This window comes from Ascaphus truei, chromosome 13 (assembly GCF_040206685.1).
Source record: "Ascaphus truei isolate aAscTru1 chromosome 13, aAscTru1.hap1, whole genome shotgun sequence".
NCBI lineage: Eukaryota > Metazoa > Chordata > Amphibia > Anura > Ascaphidae > Ascaphus > Ascaphus truei.
Window position 1 is genome coordinate 41,541,780 of NC_134495.1, and position 19,029 is coordinate 41,560,808.

The 19,029-nt window shown below is 43.5% G+C and overlaps 1 protein-coding gene across 1 annotated transcript in view; it reads left to right on the top strand.

Annotated features, from left to right (window-relative positions):
• Nucleotides 1–18,276, top strand: part of LOC142465249 (uncharacterized) — a 39,540-nt gene extending 21,264 nt beyond the window's left edge. Inside the window, 2 exon segments of the mRNA XM_075569249.1 lie at nt 15,916–17,418; nt 17,421–18,276. Coding sequence (XP_075425364.1) covers nt 15,916–17,418; nt 17,421–17,521 — 1,604 coding nt within the window. The 3' untranslated portion in view covers nt 17,522–18,276.
• The last annotated feature ends 753 nt before the right edge of the window (nt 18,277–19,029 follow it).

Sequence of the window (19,029 nt, forward strand, 5' to 3'; positions counted from 1 at the left end):
GACCAGGTGGAGTTCCTCCATTGTTATCTTATGGTTGAGTGTTATTTTTGGGAGATTTAGCGAGATGAGAAAGTCTTTTGTTCGCTTTTCAGGCTGCAAATCAAGTGCAGCTTTTTCCCAATATATGGTTTAGAATAGAATTTGTGAAATTCTTCCAAGATTTTTTCCGGATTGGAGTCAAGGAACCGTTTGTTGTCTTATTGATTGTACCCCTGGATTTGGTGTTGCGTTCCTTAATTTAGTTGCTAGAAGTGTGTCAGCCTTATTGTCTTTCTCAAAGAACTTTCTTTTTGTCCACTTCATGGCCTGCTCAGCCCTTGACATGAGAAGGAATATTAAATGAATATAAGGAGTAGACCGCACTCAATGAGACAGATAAAAGATAATAGAGTGTGAGTGAGTGGTGCAGCGGGAGCAGGGGGGTGGGCTCAATCCTCCCAGGTAATACTAACAAAAAAATAGTTCCCAGCACTCAATGATAGAATAGTCTGATGATAAGCAAAATAATTTGGAAATGTAATATGAAAAGATATCATCACATTTGGATATACAAATGGAAGATGTGGGAGTAATTGTAAGGAGGTAAAAATTACTCCAGGTGCTAAATGACACCTATGGAGAAAGGATACAAAGGAGGATAAGGGATAGGGGAAATGAGGGGAGGGAAAACAAAGGGAGGGGGGTGGTGGAAGGCAAAAAATGGAGGGTGTACAAATAAAAGGCAAATAGAGGGGGGCAACGTTTCGGGGATAAATCCCTTCTTCTGGCCCATTCCTACGATCTGTGAGACCACAGGTACTTCCCTCTCACTTTATCCTAACCTCCAAAAAATGCAAATATGAAAGGAACAGACGCAGCCATCAGGCTAACTATGGGAGTAAGCCCAAGTATACCAAAATGGGTGTAGAAATGGCAGTGGCCCTGGTTGGGACACTAGGGAGTCTAAATGGACAAAGTCTAGTTACCAAATGCAGAGTCCAGGTAACTGACCAGCTTCTAACACTCTGGTCAGATAACAGCCCACAAAGGAAAGTAAGTGCAAAAGCAATCAATCAAGCAAAAAAAGCAATAGAGTAACCAGCTCACGATTTGATCATACCACTAAACCACTGCTGTCAGCTGTGATGCGTCTGGCAGCATCGCAGCTGACAGCAGTGGTATCATCAAATTGTGAGCTGGTTACTTTATAGCCCTTTGTAGGATTCCCCTGGAATTCTCCCTCTGCGTCTTGGGAAGCTGCAAGAAACACGAAGGGTTGACCAGGCCCCCCCCCCCTCCACTAGTGGGCCAGTGAGGCACCTTTCAACTAGGCTGGTGTCTCCCAAATTTCTCTGCGGGCTAGGGCTCCACTATTTCCCCCACAAACCTGAAAGAGTTGGTGTCTTCGCTGTTCTTTACATCCGGGCGATGATCAAACTCTCCCATGGGAACTTCATCCTTTAGTCTCAACAGAAATTAGGTTGGCCACGACTCCTTCGTAGCGGGTTTCCACGGCAGGCTGTCTCTTTTTGGCAGTTGGATTGTCCAGGTTATTTGGATCGCCGTAAGGCTTGCTGGTTCCGCGCTTCTGATGCAGCTATCACCAGCTTGCGCAGGAAGGCCGGGCCCTCCTCCAGGTATTTGATTGAGAAGATATTTCCTTCATTTATCACCTGAAGCCTGAAGGGAAAGGCTCATCGGTATTTGATTCCCGCTGAGCGCAAGCTAGCCGTCACCTCCTTTAGATTCCTTCTGCAGTTTAGGGTGATGGGAGAGAGATCAGGGTAGACTTGGAGAGGGGCATTTTCAAAGCTCAGTTGGTTGGGGCTTTTAGTTGCAGTCCCAAAAGCTTCCTTCATATGGTAATAGTGGAACCTGGCGATCACATCTAGGGGCCTTTCTCCTGGCTGTGGTCTGATCCTTAGCGCTCTGTGACATCTGTCCAGTCAACAGGATTCTTCTGTGAAGTCAGGTAAAGTTTTTGTAAGCCAACGGCCCATAAAGTCCTCCACATCCTGGACTGTCTCGGGGACTCACCTAATCCTGTTTGTTAGTTTGTGTCTCCATGTTTTCATCGTCCTCTTGTTTCTCCTGTAGGTCTGCAATTTGCGCCTTGACCTCCTTCATTTTGGCTCCCATTTGCTTCTGATGGACAACCACGTCGTCCATTTTCTTTTCTACTGCGTCCGTCGGTTCACCCAAGCCAGAAACTCCCCTTCTCATTACTGAGATTGCATTGTGAAATAGGAGATTTATATTGCTGTATAGGTCGGACACATCTTTCTTAGTGGCGGGCGTGGATTCTACCTCCATGTCCGATTCAGAGTCCGACTGTGGGTTAGATAGCGGTGCGCAAACTGGGGGGGGCGTGAGATTTGTCAGGGGGAGTGTGGGTGGTTGCAGCGGTCCCGCGCTCCTCCCCAACGCATTTAAATTAAATAAAGAAAATAAAGTGCACAGCTACAACCAACTAAATTGTGATAATGACCAATGTTTACAGTGAACAAAGCAATATTGCTATACCGCTATACCCTATACCTTAAAGAAACATGTGAAGGTATATAAATGGATAAAAATAAACCATACAAAACCGTGAGAAATCCCAAAGAGCGTCTGCAGCTGTAAAAGGAGAGTGGCTCAGCACCCTCACGAAACTATGGAATCAGGGACAAAAACAACAGCGCAAAAACGCAAATAGTGAAGTATATTAACTGTATTTATATAAAAATTAGGGTAAGTATTCTGCGTACATAAAAATGGTAGATCAATCGCAATTACGTGTGCATTACATGAGATTACCACACAGCCAACACCGGAAATGCTGACGGATGAGGATCCCTGCGGTAAGTGGTCACGGGTGGTCTCCAGATGTCGTCTTAACCCCTCAGAGTGGTGGCAACTTGCACAATAGGTCCAACTCGGGTTGTACGTCTCATCAGGAAAAAGCTCCCTGAGATATCTGAGATATTAGCACTTTATTTAAGGGAGTTTTTTCACTGCACAGACAGAATTCTCCGTAACTGGACAGTCTGAGTCTTTCTACCTTATAGACTCAGTGGCTATTTCTCCTTTTCCTGTCCTTGGTATGCATTTGCATGGATTAGGCTTAGAGATTGCATAAACCTGTTTTTTGCTTGTCTTGAGTAAAAACACAATATACCTTATTGTCTAACTACTCATTAATCCAGTCAGGATAATTCTGGATGGATAGGGCTATTGAGTATACCCTGGATTTACTTCATTATTAACTACATATGCACACCTGCACATCAGGGGTGTATAAGTGTCCGAGTGTGTGTCAATAGGTTTTAGTGTCACTTACCTGCACAGCAATTGAATTGGTGCATATATGTCCTTCTGAGACACACCTGTTTATCTTTCAGATACCTTTATGTACATGGTGTAACATTCAGTTGCATAGTCCACCTGACACAGGCATACCAGTATATTGCCACTAAGGTGCAGCAGACCTATACAAGGAATCTATTTGTATACTACAACGCACTTGCATCTGCATAGATTGTACTATACATACTTTGGAGTTGTATATGTTTGCATGATAGAGTCACAAGCTGTGCTAGCGTGCTTTTTTATCTGTGTTCACGTCCGTATCTCTTGTAATTAATTAATAAAATGTATTTATTTTTCTATTAGTAGAGTTTAGTGTGCGTCCTCATAGGGTTCTTTCTCTCTGTCGTGTAATCTAATATGTGTATACCCTGGTAGCACCACTCTAGAAAGTAAAAGTTATTTTTCTTTTCGGTAGGCTGAGCAGGCACTCTGTGTGTTTTTTGTGTGTACAATATTTTGAACCTAGGTTCTTTCTTGATCCTAGCTCGCCTTATACAAGAATTATGTCTGGTTTCCTAACCACTCGAGTTGATAACAAAGATAGACGACTTGAGGCTGATCAACTTTTTTCAATCAATCCTACAACAAATGTCCCTAATACACAGTAAGACATTAAAACATATTTCACTAGTTTAGAGAAAAAGTGTAAAAGGGAGATTCGCCTGTTTTGGGAAACGACAAGTCTAGACAATTATGTTAAAAATGACTTTATTCCCCGAGGCATAAGGATTAACACTTCCCCAGCGTTTGGGGTGTTGGATGACACTTTTATTAAGAAGTGGGAAGGTGTACTGTCTAGTTGTTCCAAACAACTAATGCTCCTTTTGATCGAACATCATAATCTTAAATTAGATGAAGCCAAAGTAGAATTAAATCTGGAACTCGCAAAAAGTGATAAGTGGGATAAGGAAGAAGAATTCACTGATTTAGAACTAAAACTTAAAAAGAACATTGAAAATTTTACTAAGGAGATCAAAGAACATAAACACAGAAAATTTACATGAGATTACAACGATTATCAAACAGGAAAGGTTTACAAAACTTATACAAACTCACACAAAGAATATCAGGAGTCATCCATTGAGTGGGAAAACTCCGATACAGATGAAATTAGTTTCACAGGGGACACTACTACAACTGACCAGACCCATTTTCTAGAGTCACGCAGGGGTGGACGAGGGAGAAGATATCGGGGAAGAGGTACAGAACAAGAAGGGGCAAGAGGAAAACTCAGAGACAGAGAGGTATGGGGTTACAGAGGGCGCAGCAGAGGGAAGAGAGCGAATCAACATCACCCACAATAGACCAACAAAGTGAATTACAAGTGGTGAATCTATCTGCTATCCCCCTTACCCCAGCTCAGGAATTAATCCTTAAAAAAAGGACTGTCATTTACCCCTTCCTGTAATTTCAACCTTTTCAATTGGGTCAAAGATATCAATCTCTTTGGGCGAAAGTTGGCCCTACATAAACTCGATAAGAGAAGAGAATTATTTAACACTCCACAAGATTTCCTGGCAACAGCAAATGAGAGGGATCTTGAAAATCTCAGAAATTTGATATCTTTAGAAGAAGAGGCAAACAGAAACCCAGGACAGGACCCCTACTTAACTCTAATAATAACATTTCTATGTTCCTGAAATTAGTGACCAAAGAATTGGAACACTTACCATCCCAAGGTGGACAAGATAATCTGACTTCCCAAGAGAGAACAGCCTTAAAGGAATTGACTGAACTTTATGGGGTTATAATAAAACCTTTGGATAAGGGGGTTAATATTGTAGTGTTAGATGAAGACGAGTACTGTACGGAAAATCTTAGACTGTTGAATGACCAAAGGTGTTATAAAATTCTTGCAAAAAACCCCATAATTGCCTTTTATAAGACACTCAAAACTATTCTAAAGAAGGGCCTGGATAATGGGGTCATTTCTGAACAAGAAATGAAATACATGCTTGTAGAAAAACCAAAAACAGCCACTTTTTACAGTATACCAAAACTTCACAAGAATCCACTACAGCCTCCCGGCCGACCCATAGTTTCAGGCATTGACTCACTCAGTGAGCATGCAAGTACCTACCTGGATCATGTGTTACGCCCCTATGTAATTAGCCTACCTTCATATACCAAGCACACAACAGATGTGTTAAGAAAGATAGATGGTATACATATAACGGCAGGATAATTTCTGGCTTCTTTAGATGTTGAATCTTTATATACAAGTATTCAGCATCCAATTGGCCTTACGGCAGTAGCACATTTTCTGAAAGCCAGACGTTTGGAATATCAGGAACACACTAGAATTACTAGAATTCGTCCTGAAACAATTATTTTCTCTTCAAAGGGAAGTTTTATCATCAAATTCAAGGTACTGCCATGGGCAGTACCTGTGCCCTTACATATGCCAATATATAGCTTGGATGGTGGGAGGAGACAAAAGTATTTATCCCAGAGATGCAAACCCACACACATAACATTGACCTATGGTCTAGATCAGCGGTGCGCAAAGTGGGGGCGTGACCCCCAGGGGGGGCGGGAGATTGTGCTGGGGGGGTGCGGGCAGTTGCATAGGCCCTGCGCTCTTCCCCCAGGCATTTAAATTAAATGCCGGGGGATCGCGTAAGGCCCATGCAACTGTTTACTTACCGGGATTCAGCCGTCTGTGTTGCGTCGCCATGGCAACGGGGCGTCAATAGATGCCGCGGCACCAATAGACGCCGCGTTACCATGTGACCTGACGTCACACGCCCACGCAGCGTCATCTGACGCGGCTGAAGGAAGGCAGGGGGGCGCGAGAGCCGGGGGCAGAGAGACGGGGGCGCAGCACAAAAAGTTTGCGCTCCCCTGATCTAGATACATTGATGATGTGCTTGTGCTGTTGAGTGGGTCAATGGATGATTTTAATCTGTTTGTTAAGGCCATGAATAGGAATGATCACAACCTACGGCTGACCAGCGAGATCAACCGGGACAGGATTGTATTTTTGGATTTGGAAATCTTCAAAGATCAACAAGGAGATTTACACTCCACTGTCCATACTAAACCCACGGCCACAAACAATCTCCTCCTCTATACTAGTCGCCACCCTAAACCTTTGGTGCAAGGCATTCCAACAGGACAATTCCTTAGAGCTAGAAGAATTTTTTCTACCCCACTAGACTTTGAGAAACAATCTGAGATCATGACTAATAGGTTCTTACACAGAGGATATAGCAAAACATGCATTAATAAGGTATACAAGCGGGCTAAAAACACCAACCGGGATACTTTGCTATATCAGCATCGACCTATCCCCGAGGGAGGGGGTCAAAACATGATCAGAATAGTGGGGACGTATAACAAACAATGGAGGCAAATCAAACAGGTGCTCAATAAATATTGGCATATTCTCCTTGAAGATGAGGACTTTAAGACAATCTTGAGAACTGTTCCCTCAATAACATACAGAAGACCTAGAAATTTGGCAGATCAACTTGTCCACAGTCACTACCAAACAGCCAATACACGCACTTGGCTCACCTATAAATCAGTGGGGACATACCGCTGTGGCATGTGCAAAGCATGTAATTTCATCAATACCAGCAAGGATTTTTATAACTGGGGTGAGAGTAAGAACTTTCAAATTCGATGTTTCACTAATTGTAAAAGCAGTAGGGTCATGTATTTGGCAACCTGCAAGTGTGGCAAACGGTATGTTGGCAAAACATCACGTCAGCTACGACGCCGCATTCTTGACATCTCGGCACTATAAGGACCAAAAGTGATACTCCAGTAGCATGACACATCAATTTAAGCTAAATGGATCTTCACGTTAGGGACACAATCTCCCAAAGGTCTGAATGAAGGCTTTGCATATTCAGCTTTCTTGTGATATATACAGTATTTTGGTGAGGTTTTGGTAATAGTTATTCATGTACAGTGTAAATAATTTCCTTCCCTGTCAATAACAACACGGATATCTCATGTAATTTTAAATGCTTTTAGTACACTTTGTCTTTCAATAACTTTGTTTTGAAAGTACAGGTGTTTTTATAAACAATGCAGGCACCGATTACATTTTTTGCTTACCAGGGCTGTGATAGGCTACGGGAAGGACTAATAAGAACACATCAAATTTACATACACATGATTTGGTCAACTAGGCAACGAAGCAGCATAAAAGGATGAGCCCTGCATTGCTTTCCCCCACCCCCGTAGAAGTTCAGGTCACTGAACGAAACGCGCGTCGGGTGATGACGTTCGCACTGACGTCATTAGCGCGACATGAGTGTTAGCTCCGGTATCTATGCACAGCAGCGGCTTCATGCTTCAAACTCCTAGTTATTTAACTAAGATGTGGGCCATACGTGGTATCCACTAGTGGAGACAGGACTGTACCTTTACATAGTGAAGGTGTCGAAGCTTTACTCACTAAGGGCAACTAAACAAGACAGGTTGCATTACGTCTTTCAGATTCTCTCAGAGTACCAACTGACGTATTGCAACATTTACCCCATTATATACCAATTGTGAAGTGCTGATCACTGAGATAGTAGCACTTTATTTAAGGGGCTTTTTTCACTGCACAGACGGAATTCTCCGTAACTGGACAGTCTGAGTCTTTCTACCTTATAGACTCAGTGGCTATATCTCCTTTTCCTGTCCTTGGTATGCATTTGCATGGATTAGGCTTAGAGATTGCATAAACCTGTTTTTTACTTGTCTTGAGTAAAAACACAATATACCTTATTGTCTAACTACTCAGTAATCCAGTCAGGATAATTCTGGATGGATAGGGCTACTGAGTACACCCTGGATTTACTTCATTATTAACTACATATGCACACCTGCACATCAGGGGTGTATAAATGTCCGAGTGTGTGTCAATAGGTTTTAGTGTCACTTACCTGCACAGCAATTGAATTGGTGCATATATGTCCTTCTGAGACACACCTGTTTATCTTTCAGATACCTTTATGTACATGGTGTAACATTCAGTTGCATAGTCCACCTGACACAGGCATACCAGTATATTGCCACTAAGGTACAGCCGACCTATACAAGGAATCTATTTGTATACTACAACGCACTTGCATCTGCATAGATTGTACTATACATACTTTGGAGTTGTATATGTTTGCATGATAGAGTCACATGCTGTGCTAGCGCGCTTTTTTATCTGTGTTCACGTCCGTATCTCTTGTAATTAATTAATAAAATTTATTTATTTTTCTATTAGTAGAGTTTAGTGTGCGTCCTCATAGGGTTCTTTCTCTCTGTCGTGTAATCCCATAAACAAATGCCCACAAACCTCAATGAACTGAAGCAATGTTGTAAAAAAGAGTGGTCCAAAATTCCTCCACAACGATGTGAGAGACTGATAAAGTCATACAGAAAACGATTACTTCAAGTTATTGCTGCTAAAGGTGGTTCTACAAGCTATTGAATCATAAGGTATACTTAGTTTTTCACACATGGCTTCTCCATTTTGACTTTATTTTTGTTAAATAAATCATGACACGGTGTAATATGTCATGTGTTGTTATTCATATGAGGTTGTATTTACCTAATTTTAAGACCTGCTAAGCAATAGATGATTGTTATTATGTCCTGATATGTTAAACCAGGCCTGCGCAACATACGGCCCGCGGGCTGCATGCGGCCCGCCGGGACTCCCTGTGAGGCCCGCGATGACACCCCCAACCCCCCTCCCCTTTTAGGCAAGGAGCACGCTCCCCCTCCCCAGCACAGGGCTGATGCGCCCCCCCCCCCCCCCCAGCAGAGGGCTGATGTGCTCACTCCCCCAGCACAAGGCCGATGTGCTTCCCTCACCCCCAGCCCGCTCCAGTCAGGTATGATGCGCTAACGCGATCCCTGCCCCCTAGCCCGCTCCAATACCTGATGATGAGTCGCTGCCGAGATGCCTCCCCCCCCCCCCATTCCTCCTGGCTGAGGCCCGCCGCCGCTTCTTCTGCCGCCACGATCAGGTAGGCATGGGGGGGGGGGGACTGCTGAAGGGTGCTGGGGAGAGATGAAGGGTGCTGGGGGAGAGATGAAGGGTGCTGGGGGAGAGCTGAAGGGTGCTAGGGGGAGAGCTGGAGGGTGCTGGGGGAGAACTGAAGGGTGCTAAGGTGAGAGCTGTAGGGTGCTAGGGGAGAGCTGAAGGATGCTGGGAGAACTGAAGGTTGCTGGGGAAGAACTGAAGGGTGCTAGGGGGAGAGCTGAAGGGTGCTAGGGGGAGAGCTGAAGGGTGCTAGGGGGAGAGCTGAAGGGTGCTACGTGGAGAGCTGAAGGGTGCTAGGGGAAGAGCTGAAGGGTGCTAGGGGGAGAGCTGAAGGGTGCTGGGGGAGAACTGAAGGGGCTGGTGGAGAACTGAAGGGTGCTGGGGGAGAACTGAAGGGTGCTAGGGGAGCTGAAGGGTGCTGGGAGAGCTGAAGGATGCTAGGGGGAGAGCTGAAGGGTGCTAGGGGGAGATGAAGGACGCTGGGGAGAGCTGATGGGTGCTGGGGAGAGCTGATGGGTGCTGGGGGGAGATGATGAAGGGTGCTGGGGGGAGATGATATGATGTTTTGTGCATTTTTTAGTATTTCTGCGGTCTCACCAAATAAACCCCATTTTATTCAACAATGTTGTCCTGCCTAGTGGATTGATCCAAGAAGGTATAAAGGTGTTAAAAATGCTGGTCTTCCGTGACAGGCTTTTAAAAAAAGAAATGTATAATTTTTAATAATAAATGCTGTTTTACCCGTGCGGCCCAAATCTGTTTTCCTTGGAGCATTTCGGCCCTTCTCACTTTACAAGTTGTGCAGGCCTGTGTTAAACAATAGAATTCAAAGAGGGTGTACTTTCTTTTTCACACCACCTTATATACACATATACACATACATACAGTAAGAAGCAATGGTTCTTTTGCAAAATGCTTGCTTTTATGTTTTTTATATGTACGTTGGCTCATTTTAAAAATATTTGTATGCTATTTATTTTGCGTGTTCATGTTGTATTATGGCATTTTTGGTGCTGTTTTTAATTGTTTATTTCTGTGTTCTTTTGGATGTTTGCATTTTAATAGTGTTTTTTTTGGAGTTTTGAATTTGAAGGATGTTTTTTTGGGAGATTTATTTTATTTATTGATGGTTTTGTTTTGGTGTTGGAATAGTTAATTCTGGTGTTGATTTGGTATTTGATTAATTGATTGGTGGTAATTTTGTTGTGTTTACTTGTTTTTTAATGTTTATTTGGTACTTGTTTTTTTTATAGGTTCACCATTGATTGGCATAGTGTTAAATCATGTCATATTATGTGGGTATGATGTACCAATGAATGGGTGGAGGGTGGGGGTAGTGGGTCATGGGTGGGTGGTTAGGCCTCCCGGGTAGGTAGCCGGGCAGGGTGCATAGCGGGGCAGGGTGGGTTTACCCCTTAATTACTATAGCGGTTATTAACCGCTACGGTGATTAAGGGTTTAGGGGCTATTAGATTGTATTTTGCTATGTATTCTTTCTGGCAACGGAGGATATGGACCTGCAGTAAACTGACGAGGAAGCCCTTCACATTGGCAGGGGTAAGTTGAACAGTTTTTATTTACTTTATTTATGCTGCCTGGCTAATGTTGTGTTTAATAACGGACACATCATCTATTACCCATATCTGAATAATAGTTATTTTGCCCATTACTGTAATGTATGTGTTTATGGAGGGGGGGATAGATGTATTTATTTAAATGTAGGCCATGTTTTTTTTTTTTTTTTAAATACAGGAATGGTACCGCAGGCCAGCCGGGGCCCACGGAGATCACCTGAGGACCCCCGGATGCCCACGGGGACCACCTGAGAACCCACGGACACCTGCGGGGAGGAACCGGGGGCCCCTATGGGGACCCACGGGGAGCACCCAAGGGCCCCTAGACCCCCATGGGAACCACCCAGGGGCCCAAGACACATGTAGGGATGACCCAAAGCCCCCAGACACCCGGTGGGACTACCCGGGGACCCTGTCGGGGCCCACGGACACCCGTGGGGACCACTTGGAGGCCCACGGAGCCTATCGGGGACCATCTCAGGGCCCCCAGACACCAGTGGGAACCCCTGAGAGTGCACTGTAGGGCCTGCGGACACCCGTGGGGGCCACCTGGGGACACCCGCAGCTCTGTGGTATTAATCCTGTGTGTTAAAAAATAAAAAAAATGGTTTTATGTGGGGGCACAAGGGGTGGGTGGGTTGTGTTTTGGTGTTTATTAGATATTGTAATGCTTATTGGGGGCCTAGGAGGTGGTTACTGGGGCTGTTGTGTGTATTCGTGTTTATTGTGGGTAGTGAGGGTGGGTGAAGGGGGTAGTAGCCCCAAGGATGGGTGTTTTGTCATACTGGGTGGTAGCGGGAGGGGTTAACCCCTTCATTACCGTAGCAGTATTAACCGTTAAGGTAATGAAGGGGTTAAGTCCACCTGCAATCCCCCCTGCAAGGCTTAAACACCCACCAAGTGCCAAATACCACCTTCACCCACCCCCGCTACCCACAATAAGCATGGCACTGGTGGTTAACTAATGAAGTGGGCTGTAAATGTATTTTTCAGGCATCTGATTCATGCCAGGGGTCTCTGGTGCTGATATTAATGGATATCAGCTCCGGAGACCCCGACATCAATCCGATGCAGGAAAAATGCATTTTATTTTCTAAGTGCCGTCTCGCCGCTCATCGGCAGCTTTTCACCTCCTTGCCATCTTTTTGTGGTGAGGCGATTTGGGGAGAAAACATCCATTCTAGAGTGACGATCAGCCGTGATAAGCTGATCGGGGCTACTAGAATACAGCGAGTTTGAAAAGTTGGCGATGAACGGCGAAAAGTGGCTTATCGCCGAGCGTTTGGCAAAAAAAAATTTTTCGGCAAAAAACCCCCAGCTTATCTGGGCTTTCTGAATCGCTGTAAGCTTTTTTGGCGATAAGCTGGCAATAAGGGGCTTATCGCTGCTTATAGCATGTGGCCCTATGTCGTTTGGAAGGGAATAAAAGGAAAAAGGAGGAATTGAAATACTGTTAATTACCTATTTATATCAGGATATAAACGTTCATAACCAGTGTTCGACAAATCCAGTCGCCCACAGGCCAGGGGCGACTGGATTTGACCCCGTGGCGACCTCCTCATGGCCACCCAAGCAGCGCACGTGGTGCTTGCGCTGAAAAATCAAATAACATAACTTTTTTTCGAAATCCAGCAGCCTGATTGGCTGACAGGACTTGGCAGGCTGCCAAGATTTTTTTCCCCTCAAGGCCACACATGCCCATCTTCTTCCTTTCCTGCCTGCTGCTTGAAGAGGTTAGTAGATGGTAGCGGGGTGTTCCGCCTCTTCCCCCCCAGTCCCGCTCCCCTCCTCCCCAGTACCCGTGTCTGCCCGCGGGGTGGGAGGTGGTAGCGGGGTGTTCTCCCCCTTCTGTCTCACCCTCTCTCTGTCTCGCCCTCTCTCTGTCTCGTCCTCTCTGTCTCGCCCACTCTCTCGCCCTCTCTCTTGCCCTGTCTCTCTCGCCCTCTCTCTCTCTCGGCCTCTCTCTCTCTCTCGGCCTCTCTCTCTCTCTCTCGCCCTCTCTCTCACTCGCCCTCTCGCTCTCTCTCTCTCTCGCCCTCTCTCTCTCTGTCTCTCTCTCACTCGCTCTCACTCTCTCTCTGTCTCTCACTCTCTCTCTGTCACCCTCTCTCACCCACACTCTCTCTCTCACACTCTGGATAATTTATTTACCCTGTATAATTTAACTGCCCTATACCTACACCGAAATAACCTATGCTGCTTTCTTCCAGATCTGACACTCAAGCTTCACACGGGAGACATCGGAATCCCCCCTAACCCAGAAGACAGGTAGGGAACACCTCCCCTCCAACATATAATATTGCAGGAATGAGGGTACCTGGACATTGAGGGACTGCGGATCAAGTAAGATCACACACACATGTAACAAGGACTAACTGTAGTATAATGTAATACAATAAATAAACTTATGTCAAAAACGAAAGTTGTTCTTACTAAGAATTTATTCAATTTATTTTATTTTATTTTTTTAAAGCGGGGGTGGGGCTGGGGGGCGGGACTAGGTGGCGAGTAGATTATTGGGTGATTTGTCGACCACTGTTCATAACAATATACATATTATTTCACATCACAGTAGGTTTCTGAAAGGTGTAACTCTAGTGGCATTTACAGCACACACAGGGCAGACTAGTGCATTGTCAGGGGTTCTCTCGCAGTATACATTTGTGTTTGATTCCCACCACAAGGAGTCTGGACGTCCCTTTTGTTTGACACTAACTCTGGTCCATGGTATGTGATGAGGGCTCCAGGGTATCATTTCTGAGGGTCAGTTATACATCTGGGGCATTTTTTTTAGCTCGGCTAACTTAACACACCGTGTTTCAGGAAGGACTAGACATTTTCAGTTATCAAAACCTATTTCAATTGATTTTAAGAAAATAGCTATAAAAAAAAATTACCCCTCAGTTGCTTTCATTTTTGCCACAGTACTTATTTAGATTACAGTATATTCCATATGCAATTTGAGATGTTTTTTACTAATTTAAATTTTTAACTAGTAATGTTTAACATTATGTCTAAATCAGAGCAGGCTGTAATTTCTCTCCAGAAGGACTTTGATAGACTGGAAACTTGGACAGGTTAATGGCATATGAGGTATAATACAGATAATGCAAGATTATGCATTTGGGAAACCAGAATAAACAGGCAACGTACAAATTAAATGGGGATAAATTAGGAGAATCCTTGATGGAGAAGTGATCGGGAGAATTAAACAATGGAGGGGATACCGGCACCCCATAATGGGATGCTGGAGGTCCCCGGACCGCAAATTAATGCAGTTCAGCTCCAGAAACCACCTGCTACAATACTGTGTTATTAAAATAAAAGCAGCTTCGCTACCTTGGTGGCTAGCCGCTAAGGCAATGAAGGGGTTAAGCCAGGGTACCTGGTTTATTGGGGGTAGAGGGCATGGTGAAGGGGGTAGTTGCCCCAGGGTGGGTGGTTAGGCCTACCGGGAAGGTTGCGGGAGGAGTTAACCCTTCATTAACTTAGCGGTAGTAACCCAAACACCAATACAATACATTGAACAACCTCTCCCCCAACACTTACAGTACAGTAATGGCAAAATCCTCATTATCCAAATCTAGATAATAGCACATTTGCCCATTCAAAAATAAAACATAAACAAAACATGACCCAGCCAGCATATAGTAAATTAAAGTTATACTTACACCTGACAGGATGAAGGCCATACTTATCCATCTAGTCTTCCTCTTCTTCAGTGGACACCGCCAGTAAAATAAAAAAAACTAACTACTGGCCACTAACCCCTTAATCACCTTAGCAGTTATTAACCTCTATGGTAATTAAGGGGTTAACCCCTCCCGCGACCCACCCGAGTGGCCTAATCACCCTTCCCAAGGCCGCTACTCCAACCCCCTCTACCTATTGATTGTCACACTGGTAAACCAGGCCCATAATATATACAAATTCGAGGATTGGCTGATGTTGTGTCAGCAAGTCTTCTACAGAAAGTACATTACCATGGTGCACTCCAGACTAATTAATTTTTATATATGTATATGTGAAAGTGATTTGTGAATAAAATATCAATATTAAAAATAATGCATGGTGCTACTGACTCTATCTTAGCTTGCTGTAAGAGATATGAATCTCTATTATGATGAAAATATGGTGAATTCCATGTAACCTTTAATAAGGCATAGTAACAGTTCCACCTAATCTATATAGTATAGATTCACTTATGTCATATAAATGTCTACTATACAACCTTCTCTTGGTGAAGTCTTAATTGTGACCAAAGTATACTGTGAACTCAATAAACCAAGTAATCATCAAGTATCACATACATATTTTACAAATGAAATAAATCATAAGATATTATCTGTATTATATTCCATAGATCCGCAATTCGTAAAGCATATGAAACAGTGGTTTGTATAATGTCAGCTGCAGCACTCTGACTACAAATTAGGTCTCCAACCCAAGCTTGTATATCAATCGCCTGCAATGGTGATATAGGGAGTATCACAACAATGTTTAGCAGGAATCTAATATGGATATCATTGAAATGTCTAAACTAACATATAAAAGCTGTTTACTAAACAGAGCAGCTCTAACATCACTGCATGATTTTACTATAACTGATAGAAACTGTCCAAGTTATCCCATAGTTAATAACAAAATGTCCACATGATAGGATCACCTGTTGGAGGTGCGCAGGGAGAGTGACTGATTCAGTCTATCTCTTAGTGTGCGTCTCTTAGAGGCAGGAGCAGCCCAGTAGAATTCACATAGCACGAGTCCCATTCAAATAGAGGGACCCCCGCTGATTTAGTCCAATGGGCCATTAGTCTCCGTTCTCTGTACTCTGTGGAGCAGGGGAGGGGTTCCCTTGAAGGCGCCACAAGGAGGAAAGGCCAGAACCGGAGGTTACATCTGTATTTAGCTTACAGTATATTCCAATTGCAATTAGGGATGTCTTATACTGGTACCCTATACTAATGCAAATGTTCAACCAGTAATTTTAAATTATGTTTATGCTATTAATGAACTTATTTCCAACAGATAACAGAATTATGGCTAAGGAATCAGAGTCACGTGAAAAAGAAAATCCCACAGTCTCCCACATTTATACTATCAGAGAACATGCAGGGACTGAATATGCATCTACTGATATTGAGAAGTGGGAAAAAGGAAACACTCATGCACAGAAAGTTCACAAAAACGTGTTAGTAATGAAGTATAAGTGTAATGAATGTGGTAAAAACTTTAATTATAAATCAGCTTATAAAATTCACCAAAGAACACACGCTACACAAAGACTGTATAAGTGTTCTGAATGTCAGAAATGCTTTACTAGTAACTCAGCTCTTGTTAAACATCAGACAATTCACGAGGGAGTGAAGTTGTTTTCTTGCTCTGAATGTGGCAAACACTTCTCTCGTAAATCATTTCTTTTTAGACATCAGAGAATTCACAGAGCAGAGAAACAATTTTCTTGCTCTAAATGTGGGAAATGTTTTTCCAAGAACTCATATCTTGTTAGGCATCAAATATCTCACACAGGAAAAAAATCATTTGTTTGCTCTGAATGTGGAAAATATTTTTCCCAAAAGTCAGATCTTGTTAGACATGAGAGACATCACACAGGAGAGAAACCATTTGCTTGCTCTGAATGTGGGAAATATTTTTCCCGAAAGTCAAATCTTGTTATTCATCAGAGAAATCACACAGGAGAGAAACCATTTGCTTGCTCTGAATGTGGGAAATGTTTTTCCAAGAACTCATATCTTGTTAGACATAAAAAATCTCACACAGGAGAGAAATCATGTGTTTGCTCTGAATGTGGGAAATATTTTTCCCAAAAGTTAGAGCTTGTTAGACATCAGAAAATTCACAGAGCAGAGAAACCATTTGCTTGCTCTAAATGTGGGAAATGTTTTTCCAAGAACTCATATCTTGTTAGGCATCAAATATCTCATACAGGAGAGAAGTCATTTGATTGCTCTGAATGTGGGAAATATTTTTCCCAAAAGTCAGATCTTGTTAGACATCAGAGAAATCACACAGGAGAGAACCCATTTACTTGCTCTGAATGTGGGAAATATTTTTCCCGAAAGTCAAATCTTGTTAATCATCAGAGAAAGCACACAGGAGAGAAACCATTTGCTTGCTCTGAATGTGGGAAATATTTTTCCCAAAAGTCATATCTTGTTAGACATCAGAGAAATCACACAGGAGATAAACCATTTGCTTGCCCTGAATGTGGGAAATATTTTTCCCGAAAGTCAAATCTTGTTAATCATCAGAGAAATCACACAGGAATAAAACCATTTGTTTGCTCTGAATGTGGGAAGCGTTTTTGCCGTAACCACAGGCTTATTAGGCATCAAAAATGTCACGCAACAGAGAAGTCATTTCTTTGCTCTGAATGTGGGAAATGTTTTTACCAAAAGTCAGATCTTGATATTCATCAGAGAATTCACACAGGAGAGAAGCCATGTGTTTGCACTGACTGTGGGAAATGTTTTTCCCAAAGCTCAAATCTTGTTAAACATCAGAAAATTCACACACAAAAGAGACTAATTGCTTCCAATATGGGAAATGTTTTACCCAAAGTTCAGAATTTGTTAAACATCAGAGACACTGCAGAGAAAAATGTATAGCATGAAAAATGTAATTGAGAGGGTCTTGGATTTTTGCTCTCAGGACGTTCAAGTCATTAAGATCCTTATGTGATGGAAGAGGCCCTTAAATAAAGGTTATGCCCAGCCTGTGGCCTCTTTGCCCATCAGGTACTTTCATTTTGGAGTGAAATAGAAGTTAAAATGTATTTACAATAGGGTATAGCTTTTTTTAGTAGCCTGTATACCCTGCCCCTTGTGACATCCACCAAAGGCCCCCTGCAGTGTTTCCTCTGTCCTTTACCTGGCCGCTGCCATTTGCTTCATGACCCCCCTGCTGAGATGAGGCCTTTGATGCTTGCTAGATCTCAGACAAAGTAGCACCCTTGATTAGGGAATCATTAACACCTTCCGGTCTGGATCCCCTCTTTTATTTACATTTCTGTTGTGTGCTGGCAAGCCCTGGGTGTGTCTGAAGATTAGCAAATATACCAAATATCCCTCTAGGTCCAAAAGCCCATAAGGAACAATGGGACAGAATATCTTTAAAATTCCCTTCCTGACTGTTTTGCTTTTAAAATCACATGGGGAAGCCATTAACTTGCTGTGTTGTCTTTCATTGGACACACTGGACCAAGGAGTTAACCCCTGCCTCTGCACCCAGCCTTCTGTCCTTCTGGCCTTGTACTGTAAATTCTAGGAACTTTTACTACCCTTCCATTTATTTTACTGCTGATTGCGGCTAAATTGTATGTTAACCCTTTGTGTACTGTACCGCTCTTTATTAAATATATTGTTCTGACTGAGTGTTAGCCCATGTGGTTCTTAGTACTTGGTTATTCTGTTGTATACTGTATTGTGTGGTATTTGCTAGTCTGCTTTCTGGGAACCCTGCGACTCTGGAAGTGGCTTGAGTCCCATTGTCCCCAGTAACCACTTAAGGATAGTATGGACACCCTGGGGTAACTACCACCCTCACCCACCCCCTTTACCCCCATCACACACAATAATGGGCAATAGCCCTATGAGCTTTAAACCCCAACCGGAGTGAGTACTGTCTCTCCCTAGGGAGGTCTATATCTTCAGAAGTAGGGAGCCCTTGGAGTTGAAATGAATGGAATTCACCTCCGGAGAACCCCTGCTTTAATACAGTAAATAAATTATTCAAATGTCCTGCCCATTGATGACATAGATGGGCGGATATTTTGCTCTAGTGTTCCCCCTCATGACGTGGAGGCCCATATTCAGGCATCTATGTCATCGACGGGCAGGACAGACCAGTGTCTATAAGAGCTGCTCTGGGGAGACATGGAGAGAGGTTTTCTCTCTGAGACTCCTTTGAGCAGCTATTACAGACTGTCGGCCTGGGACGAGAAACACCCCTTAAATCCTCGTGGGCTGCAAAACTGACTGATTTTGGGTGCCACAGACCAACCACTCACAGTCTGTGGATTTGAGCCTGTTGGTCTGTGGCCACTGAGGCAGTAAGTCTCGCTACATCTGTGTTCTCTACATGGCTTATCCATGATCATCACGAATGTTTATGCTCCCAACG